Source organism: Artibeus jamaicensis, unplaced genomic scaffold (genome assembly GCF_021234435.1).
Source record: "Artibeus jamaicensis isolate MK-2021 breed Jamaican fruit bat unplaced genomic scaffold, CSHL_Jam_final scaffold_614, whole genome shotgun sequence".
Taxonomy (NCBI): Eukaryota; Metazoa; Chordata; class Mammalia; order Chiroptera; family Phyllostomidae; genus Artibeus; species Artibeus jamaicensis.
The window spans coordinates 8,474,876-8,486,450 of NW_026522050.1; the positions used below are offsets into that span (position 1 = coordinate 8,474,876).

Sequence of the window (11,575 nt, forward strand, 5' to 3'; positions counted from 1 at the left end):
TATTCTGACATTTTTTATAGAATATCTACTTCTCCCATTCCCAGTAGACAGCAATGGAAAACAGGGGGAAAAAAAGAACAAAACAAAACCATTATAGATTTGATTCCAATGATCATTAAGGTTAGAGTCACCCAAGTAGATAATATTCTCTGACTAGCCCAGAAATTGGCAGAAAGTGAAAGGAATACAAAAATTGGTGGTTGAGAAGTTACAATTGTTAACTTTGATCACATGACAGTCTGTGGGAGCTAAGATTGAAGTGGATGTTTTCATTCATGTAGTCATTTCTTTATCTCTTTATCTTTCCCCCCTCTGCTACATCATATGAAGAGCATTGGTGGTTTATATCTCAATTAGGTTGGAAGTGGGAGTATGTCTGAGCTGAAATCTATTGATGATATGGAAGTTAAAGGAACTTTTTATGTTTCCTGTGTTGGGGAAAGAGTTTTAATTTCCATCCAAATTTGTAAGTGAATAGTAGAAGCAAAAAGGGTTGGGTGTCATGGATGTGCTACATTTTCTCCTGTAGATCCAACTCTAATATTTCCCACTTTATTCTTGTCCCTAAAAAGCTGACCACTAAAATGGTCACCAACTTAGCTGTTCATTAATTTCAGCCAATGGAAGGAAATAATAGAAGATCAGAGAGTGAAGAGACATCAAGATGTTCATTCCTCTGCCACATTACCTCATTAGCCATTTTGAAAATGGCTCTCTCTACTCAAGACACAGCTCCTGTCCAATGAACTTTCTTTTTCTGTTAGAGATATTCCCATTTTTGGAAAAACATCTATTTCTCTTTCTCCTTCATAACTAGGGTAGTAATGATGTCCCACTGCTGCTAGTCCCACTGTTGCTAGTCCGAGGTAAATCACCATTTATTTTAATTCTTTAATCTGGTAAACTCTTTGTGAATACTTTCCAGTTTTCTTCTGAAGAGTGGTATCTGTTTCTCGGAGGACACTTATGATCATAATTTTTAATGAACACATTGTTATAGGGAAATACCACAGGCATCCCCATTACAGCTAAGAATAAGTCCAGATTCCTCTACGTACAGTTATATCACTTTATTCTCTGCTAAGGAATGTAAAATGAGAAATATGATATAAAATATTAGAAACAGATGGTAAAGAAAAGTCACTGATATCATTACTGCTCAGCAATATTCCAAAAGGTAACTGAATCTTAAAGACCTAAATAAATACTCAGATTTTTCATGTTCCAAGAAAGAATGATTCAATGTAATCAAGACAACAGTTCTTTTCTAAATTAATTAGACATTTAATATACCATCCTCAAAATCTTAGGTTTCTAAGGCCTCTGAAATTATGTTGTAATAATTTGTTGTTGTTCAAGTACACTTGTCTGCATTTTCCCCTCACCAATACCCCCGCCCCAGACAAACTGAGCCCTGTCCCTAGTTTCTCCCCTCTGCCTTGGTTTTGTCCATGCTCTGAAATTCTTTTAATAATTATGTGGAAGATAGGTGTTGGAAAGAGAATGCATAGTTTTTAATTAGAATATTGTGTAGTAGGCCTCTTAAAAAATGTCAAAAGCTACTTATAAGACATAAAATAATGTAGTATTATCTTGGGAATAATACACGAATCAAAAGAAAAGAGTCTAGAAATAGGTACGCAAGTATTTGGACCTATTTATCTTAAATAAGACATCAGATTAGGAAGGTAGATTGCATTTTTTAAAAATGTGTTGAAAACCTTGGTTTTATAACAACAGAAAGCCCTTTCTAAAGTAGATTTCAATTCCTTACACACATGCACACACAAAAATGCACACATATAAACACAAGCAGGAGTGTAACTGATAACACATCTTTAGGAGAAAACTGCAACCATCCATAAAGGTGAGCATATAAACAGCCTACTTAACACAAAGTAGTTTCTTTCAGGATGTCCATAGCAGCTCAGAGTAGCACACTGGGTAAATGGGTTCATAACGTGTGGTATATTTAGACATGGAGTTATACACATCAGGGAACTGGTGAATCTACACAGACATGAGGCAACATGATTGAATCTTAGGAAGTCAACATTGCACTAAAAAGACAGAGAAAACTTTGTACTATGTAGCATAATTTTAATAAATGTAGAGAATATGAAACTGTATACTTTATAACTTAGGATACATACATATGCAGTTAAACTCTTTTTAAATATGATTATAACAAAATTCACTATTATTGGGAATACCTCTGGAAAGAAGGCAAAAAATGGGATATACAGGTAATTTCAATATTGATCATATTCTGGGTATAAATTGCATATATTATTGGTGTCCATGAAAAAATACGCAATAAATTTTTTTAATTGGAAAAGTTCTAATTTCTTTTAGTTAGAAAAAAACTCTTACAAAACATAGATGAGGTTTCTACAATACAGTGAAAGTAATTTCATCTTCCTAGTTTGTCATGTTCTGGAGAGAACACACGCTGAGGAAAAAACACTTTTTTAAGATAAGATTGAAAACCAAAATTTTGTTTATATAAAAACAAATACTATTAAGTCTATAATTTAAAGTATTGAAGTTGAATGCAACTTTCAAGGAACACACTGTTCTCCAAAATAATGCATCTCATTACCCAAACTTCAGTGTCATGAAGACAAAATAAGCTTCATCTACTCTTTGAAGAATGCCAAAAAGGCACATAATAACTAGTGAGAAAAAGCATGAAAAGATGTTTACAACTTGGATTGGTATGGTATTATATACACTAATCAAGAGAATCAAGAGCTAGAGCCTGTTTTCATTATCACCATCCCCTTCAGGTTCATCCCAACCTGTCAATATATCCAATATCCCATCTAACAGAACTGCTCCATGATTGTGCGTTTAACCAAATATGGTATCACCTCCAATCTAGACATCCTGAACTTCAAATGCACAGGCATCAACATTAAAAACAGAAGTAATCTGGAAGACAAAATGCTTAAGGAAGCTGCTAAAACCTATTGTATGCATACCCTAACAAACATCAAAATTTAGAAATAAAGAACAAACTGGCAGTAACCAGAGGGGATGGAGGAGAGGGATGCTGGGGGAAAATAGGGAAAAAGACATCAAGGAACATGTATGAAGGGCACATGGACAAAGCCAAAGGAGGTAAGTTCAAGCATGGGAGGTGCAGATAGGTAGGGGATGGAAGCATGGGGGGATTAAAACAGAGACAACTTTACTTGAACAATAATAATAAATAAATGCATACATACATAAATATACATATACATACATGCCACTGTTTTAACCTTAGAAATTTGTTCTAAACATTAGCCAAATTGCATTCTCATTATTTTTGGTAGAAGCAACTTTTCAAAGGTGGCTTATTTTTCACTTTTCAAAGAAAAATGAACTCTTCTAGTGCCCCATTTTAAAATAAACAATAGAGACCAAGTTAACAGTGACCACAGAAGAGCAGGATGAGAGTTAGCTGGGGAAAGCTGAAGAGGCAAGCCAAGAAACAAGAATAATGGACACATGGGCATGGACAATGTGGAGGCATTGATCGTGGGAGGTGGGGTTCAGTAGTAGGGAGCAGGGGAGAGAAATGGGGGAAAATCATGACAACTGTAACCAAACAAAAGAAAAGTTACAATGTGAACGCAGTTTATTTTTCCTAATAAGAAAAATACTTGTGCCTTCTATTCATCCTTCAGAATTTCAGTATTAGATTGATTATAACCACAAAGAATAATTTGTTCTACCTTTTGATATCTTTGTATGAATAAAGAAAAGCATTCTAAGAGAACTCATTGAGTTGACTGTTATCCATTCTTAGAATGCGCTGCCTGTTTGTTCCTTCAGAATTAGTAACAAGTATACATAGAATGACACATTCTCATGCTCAGTATGAATGGCACATTCTCATTCTGTCCATAGCTAACTTCTTAAACCAAACTTTTTTCATAGCATTTGTCATTTCTGAATTTCTCAGAGTGTATATTACAGGATTCAACATGGGAGTGATAACAGTATAAGCAACACTTATGAATTTATCAACAGGGAAGTTAGAAACGGGTCTAACATACATAAAAATGCAGGGAACAAAAAAGAGAACAACCACCGTGATGTGGGAACCACAGGTAGACAGGGCTTTGCGCCTACCTTCCTGACTGTGACTTTTAAGGGAACTTAGGATGACTCCATAGGATGTTAGTAGACAAACAAAGATGACTGTACATATTGCTCCACCATTGGCAACCATAGTGAGGCCTAAGACATCGGTGTCACTGCAGGCGAGTTCTAATAGTGGGTACATGTCACAGATGAAGTGGTCAATGACATTGGGGCCACAGAAGGGAAGGTTGTACACAAAGAGAAGTTGGACCAGAGAATGGCCAAATCCTCCAGCCCAGGCCCCCAACAACAACAGGATGCAAACATGTCTATTCATGATGGTTATGTAGTGCAGTGGCTTACAGATGGCCACATAGCGATCATAGGCCATGGCCACCAGAAGGAAGACTTCAACACCTCCAAAAAGGTGGCCCAGAAAGAGCTGTCCCATGCAAGCTGAGAAGGAAATTGTCTTTTGACCACAGAGTATGTCTATAAAAAATTTGGGTGAAATGACAGTGGAATACGCTGCATCCATGATCGACAGAAAGATAAGGAAGAAGTACATGGGGGAGCCCAGAGAGGGGCTGGCAAGGACAGTCACCACAATGAGCAGGTTGCCCACCATTGTCACAATGTAAGTGAGTAAAAATATGACAAATAATGCCTTTTGGGCCCCAGGATCCTGAGTGAGGCCCAGGAGGACAAATTCTGTCACATTGTTACTATGTCCCATTCAGTCTTCTCTAAAGCCTGTTTCCTGAATGAGAGAAGTCAGGAGAAGGGACCTGTAATGAAATCAAATACACACTGTGAATACATCAATTATATCATGAAGTATATCTTCATTATTTTATTTTCTAATGACTTACACACAATAAACACTTGATAAATATTGATAGTTTCTTCTTCCTGATAGCTGATTCTACCTTCCCTTGACAATTGTTTTTCTCCCCAGATGATGTTCTTTCGGCTACAAGTCAGTGGATCTCCCTCTCAGTCTTAGTGGATTGTCCCCTGAGAAAAGTATCAAAGACCCCAGAGCCCGTTGTGTCTTTAATAGAGCCTAGTTAAACTGTCAGTCCTCGGCATACAAGCCAGCAATGTGTGCTGGTGTGCTTACTCTCTGGTGGTGGCAAAAAAAATCTCTAAATAAAATGGCATGATGTCAGTCCTCTGAGTTGATAGTATCTGTGGTGAGTGAGGAACTTTATAATACAATTAATGTCACATCAAAAATGATATCTCTTTTGGAATAACTAATTTACTATTATGATAATTTGCAATATTCAGTCCTTTATGTCTCAAAAGATGTTCAGTCTTCATGGGTCTCTCATTAAATTTTCACAGACGAGTACATCTAACCAAGACATTATTAGCATGTTGTTCCCTAAAGAAATTACTCAGTTGGACTCTGTGACTGTCAGCAATTTTTCTATTTTTTTAATACTATCAGCTTTTTAAAGTTGTAATTCTCTCCATGTAATCATTCTTTATCCTATAACTCTTAACACAGAGACACTATTTAGATTTTCACCAAATATTTTTGAAATTCACTGCCTGGTGACTATCATGAACTCTTACATTACCAGCGGGTGTTATTTTTTCAAAACTCTTGGGGTGACCTGGGTATTGAGGAAGGAAAACATAGGCACTGAAAAGAGAGGTAGAAAACAATGAGACATGGTTATATTTATGATTCCTCCAAGGTACTGAGAGTGCTCAGAAATAGAGCTTTGGTGCCCAGGTTCCAAAACTCAGGATACTTGAGGGAAGAGCCCAACGTCAGTGTAAAAACACATAGGGTTGAGTCATTTCCAAATGTAATTGCATCTCTGTCTCAGTTTCCTCATTGGAAGATAAAAGGCTAGAGCTAGACAATCTCAGAAACCTTGTCCAGTCTTACCTTCCATGGCACTCTTTGTGTAACCCCATCTTACATTCTATTCTACTGACTTTTTCCCATTTTTATAATAAAATAGAAATGTCCAAGCCTATAACTGTTCCTTTAAAAAGGCTACCCAGTGGTAAGTGGCACTTTATCATTACAGAGACCAAATACCAATTACAAGTTATTCGATTCAGTGTATTCTTATTGGGGAGAGTGTAGCACAGTGATGTATCGCATGGACTCTGGAGACGCATTGTCTGTGTTGAAATCCCAGCTTCACCACTTACTACTATGTGACCTTAGGCAATGGAATAAGCCTTTCTCTGCCTCAGTCTCATCCTTTTTAGAATGGGGATATCAAAAGAGCCTGCCTCTTAGGTTGTTGTTTTATTACAAGTAAACACCTAGAATACGGGCTGCCACCCAGGGAAGGTTCAATAAATGATAGCTCTCATTAATGTTCTTGAATGCATCACTATCAACATTTATCACAAGGAATCATTTGGATCTTGTCAAGGTAGTAATAATTATAGACATAGGCCAAGAATAAAGTGAAAATTATAATTCATAAACCCTTATTTAGGCATAAAATAAGATAGTATGTCTCAAGAATTATCTATTTAATTACACATGAGTACTAGTATTCACTTGAAATAGAATGTATTTTGATGTATTTTGACAAGAGACAAGTAAATAACAGGGGAAAAACTGGGATCCATACATCACAGAAAGAATTAAATAGAATAAAATAAAAGAAAAAATCATCGCATCAAGAATGAGAAATTATACTTAAGAAATAATATCCACAAGTAATAAGAATATTATGATAATTAAGTGAGATTAGTAGTCTTTTTTTAAAAATCTTCTTCAGAATTTTTTTTTCTTGAGGAAATGTTAGAAGACTGATCCCCGGGAATCTTCCAGGCTTTACTCAGGAGGCATCTTAAGAGGCCATTAGAAATAAACACAGAGTACAGCTTAATAAAGAAAAGCAAAAAAAAATTTTAATTGATTTCTCTAAGAAAACTGAAAATGGATCTTCCTTTCAACCCAGCAATTCCACTACTAGGATTATACCCTAAGAACCCTAAAAACACCAATCCAAAAGAACCTATGCACCCCAATGTTCATAGCAGCACAGTTTACAATAGCCAAGAGCTGGAAGAAACCTACATGCCTGCCAGTAAATGAATGGATCCAAAAATTATGGTACATGTACACAATGGAATTCTATGCAGCAGAAAGAAAGAAGGAGCTACTACCCTTTGCAACAGCTTAGATGGAACTGGAAAGCAGATGGAACTGAGTGCAGATGGAGGTGCAGATGGAGCGGTTCTTGGAGGTCTGAGTGAAATAGGCCAGGTGCTGAAAGACAAATACCATATGATCTCACCTTTAAGAGAAAGCTAAACAACAAAACAAACAAGCAAACAAAATAAAAACAAAGACAATGAAATACAGAACAGGGGAACAGAGAGGAGAGGGGAGGGAATTTCAGGGGAAAAGGGAAAACGATTTACAGGAACTAGTATAAAGGACACATGGACAGCAACTAAGGGGGGTGGAAATGAGAGGGAGGTGGGAAGCACTGTGGGGGGGGCTGGGTTGGGAGTAAAAGACAGAAAACTGTACTTGAACAACAATTAAAATAAATTAAATTTTAAAGAAAATTGATTCCTTGGATTACCCTACATCTGATGGTGAAGGACAAAATTAAGTAAGAGAAAAGAATTGTACAACTACAGATACAAACCTAAATTTTTTGCTTATTTTTCCAGAGGAAAGTTACAAAATCACTTAAGTTCAAAGATAGACAAGCTGATTCCATCTAATAGATTTGGAGGGCAGCAGGAAGGGAGGATGTGCTAAAAGGCAGACCTTTCTTTACAAGCCAGCTGTGAGGACCACTCTACATGCCTCATTCACATTGCTGTTTCCAGTTTATTCACAAGCTCTACCATTCTGGATGCCATAGGCTGATAAAGGCACACCTATTGAAGAACATGAGGATATAAGGTAGTCTATATCCAACTCTCTTTTTCCACTTCTTACTTTATGCAGGATCTATCTAGTGTCCTTGCTCTTATTAATCATCAATGTTAGATTTCTCCAGAATAAATCTCCTACTAGCCAGTTAAGTTGTTTAGATGTAGAAACTCAGTATATAATCTATTCTCTGTTGTTTAAGTCATCAAAGATCCAATACTATAAAAACTGCCAGAGAATATTATTAGACTTTCAACTTAAACTGCCAGGTTAACACTTCTCTGTATAAAAACATTATTTAATGTAGTTTCTTGAGAGCCTGGCTTTTTTAAAAAGATAAGTTAAAATTCCAAAGTAACAAAAACACCCTCTAAAGTACTTTAAAATTACAGTTTTATCATTGTATAAGTGATAATAAAAGTTACTTCCCTGAAAACAGGTTTCTTTTCAGATGTACCAATATGGATTGCTGTTAATTTTTTTTTTACATTTATGAGATGACATTAGTAAAATCAAATGCTTTCAAGTGTACATTTCTAGGATACATGATAAGTATATTGCACTCTTGCACACCACCCAAAGTCAAATCATATTCCATCACCATAGACTTGGCCCCTCTACTCTTTACTATTAACACCTACATTCCCTCTGGTTACCACCATACTGTTTTCTGTGTCTATGAATTTCAGTTTTGAAAACATTCACATATATCAAGTTTTATATAGAATCAAAATCCCACATGGGAAATATTGTCAGTAATGTCATAATAACTCTGTATGGGGCAGGGTGGGTACCTTAACTATGAAGGGAAACACCCTGTGGAGTACATGACTGTGTGGCCATTATGCTGTGGCCCTGAAACTAGCACAGAATAATATTGAATGTAAAGTATAATTTCTAAAGTTTCAAAATAAAAAAATCAAAATCTCATATCAAGCTTCTAGATAAGAATAGGAATTTTTCTCCCTATTTTAACACACTTGCTATGTTGAAATTTTAAGGTCTCTCATTATTTTTATACTAAGTTTGGAGGGGTGACATAAGATATATGCACCCCTATGTTCATTGCAGCTTTATTCATGGTGACTAACACATGAAAACAACCAAAGTGTCCCTCAGTAGCTGACTGGATACAGAGATGAGGCACAAACACAATATTACTACACTACGAAAAAAGATGAAACCCTGCCATTGCAACAATGTGGATGGACCACAAAATTCTACCAAGTCAAATTAGTCAAAGAGAAAAAGTCAAGGACCATATGATTTCACTCATATGTGGGAAAGAAAACTTGAAAGCAACACATTAACAAGGAAGAAAAACAAGCAAAAACTCAGGCACAGACAACGGTATGCTGGTTAACCCAGAGGGAAGAGGGGAGGGTAGGAAAGGGTAAAGGGGGTCACATAGATGGTGACAGAAAAAAATCTCACTTTCAGTGGTAAACACACAATGCAATGTACAGATGACGTATCATAAATTCTCTCATTTAAAGGTCTTAGAATAATTGGAAATGTTAACTTACCATGTAAAATGTAATAGCCCACAAATGAAGACTATGAACCCATTAGTTTATTCAGAATGCACTGAATGTTTCTCTCTATTTTTTGAAAAAACAAACAAGAAATAACTTTCAGGCTATAATCCTAAAAACCAAGCACATTTTGTATATTGTGGTTCATTTCCTTATTTTGCTAGAACTCACCTCAGGTTTGTTCCTTAGTCCTTAAAATCAGAGCTTCTTTCACTGGCAGTGACTGTGGGTACCTCATGTATCTATGGGTGACCATGGAACACTGAGTAATGTATAGAGATCAGTAAATGTGCAAATAGCTTCATGTGGCTGCACTACCCATGTGTCCACATAGACTCCCCATCACCTCAGTCTTTCACACAAGGGTTGCAGTATCCAACACAGATATCTAGGATATAAAGACACTTAAATAAAACATAAATATGTACTTGTAAAATACTTGAACACTCTCACCTGCTAGGAAAATCCCTCCAGAGAAAACCAACAATGCTGTGTTCTCGTGACTATGTAAAACCTGGCTGAATTTGTGCAAATTAAGATGGTCAAATCCATTATTTCCCAATACAAATCCGCAGAAAGTTTAAAACACTGAAAGTAGTTATTTCAGTGTACTTCTCCTCAGTCAATCATGGTAAGGTAAACAAAAAGTATTTTCCTGTGAGGACTTAGGACAGCACTTGTGTCTTTGACCATTAATCTCTGTAGCTAACAAGACAACTGCTGGGATTTATCTTCATCAAGTAGCCAATGACTGGGCATTCTCCCAGGTAGTAGAACTCTTCTGCCTTTCAGTCACTCAAACAGCATATCCCTAAAGACCCCTTTTTCCTAATTAGAAGTATGTCTCTTTGTGGGGGAAACTTTCCTCAGAAGGTCCCCTGGTCAACCACGGATGAAAGTAAACACTGCCAAGGCATGATCAGCTTGGGGAGAAAAGGTGGCTGATCCCTCAAAAAAGAAGGGCCAAAGGCCCCTGCTCAAGGGACTTTTATTGGGTTTTGTTTGCACAAGAATACAGGTAAGGATCAAACAATAGATATTCAAAGGTGTGAGGGCTTATTCTCAGTCAGGGTCATACAGCTAATGAGCCATAAATCTCTGAGGAACAAACTTCTTCCTTAGACCCTTATCATTTAAATGAGAGCATTCTACACTAAGGAGGTTTCAGAGGATTTTTACATGTTCTTTCTTATGACTGATTTACCCCGAATACCCATCCTTTTCAGCACAGGGTTGCACCATGTTCCCCACCATAGGTTTTTAGGCTTAAGTGAATTAGAGCCAGGCAGCACTTCTCCCAGATGGAAAGGCGGACTTAGGCTATCTCAAAGCCGGGGGGCAAGAGTCCATTGCTCTCTGTTGCAGCCCCTCAAGTCCTTCCAAGATGGCCTCCCAAGAGATCATGTCTGGCCTAGTTTGCCCCTCCTCTGAGGAGTCTTACCTGTCAACTTCTGATCATGCTTTGGGTCAGAGAGGAAAATGAGGTAGCATTTGCTACCAGAGACAAGCTTTGTCTCCTGTGGCTCACATTCCAGACGTCACTCGTTCATCCTTAGCCACAGGGGTTAGAGTTACAATTCTTAGAACTGGGCAGAGCAGTCCACAACATCTCTTCCTCTTCCCAACTTTGTCCCCCAAAATTGGGACCTTACACATGTTTCTACAAACAATGAGATATATATATACCGAGAAAAATATACAAGGAATCATCTAAAAATCATACACCAGTTGGAGAACTATTACAGCTTAGACAGAAAGTTGAGATTCCAGAAATCTCTCAAGTGTTTCTATCAGAAAAATAATTATTCCACATTTATGGGCAGACCCAGCCTCTCTAGTTCTTTTATATCACTACTGTTTTAAAGAAAAGAGAATGTAAAGTCATTATAGATTACTTTATTAGAATATTTGGAAGAAATTCAAATGAAGTAATGGCAGTCTTGTCCCCTACAACAATCCTCAGAGAAAAAGAGTTGGGTCTTGCCAAGAAAGAATAGCACACGAATAAATGAACAGCCTATAATTTCAAAAGGAAAAATTATGTAAAGAAAATCAAAATTTATGGGTTTCATTTTAGGAAATATTTAGG

The 11,575-nt window shown here is 36.8% G+C and overlaps 1 protein-coding gene across 1 annotated transcript; it reads right to left on the bottom strand.

The window, feature by feature from the left end:
• Nucleotides 1–3,862: 3,862 nt before the first annotated feature.
• LOC119064173 (olfactory receptor 4A5-like) lies at nt 3,863–4,810 on the bottom strand. The gene has a single exon (XM_037165752.2). The coding sequence runs from the start codon at nt 4,808–4,810 to the stop codon at nt 3,863–3,865; it is 948 nt and encodes a 315-aa protein (XP_037021647.2).
• Between the last annotated feature and the right edge of the window lie 6,765 nt (nt 4,811–11,575).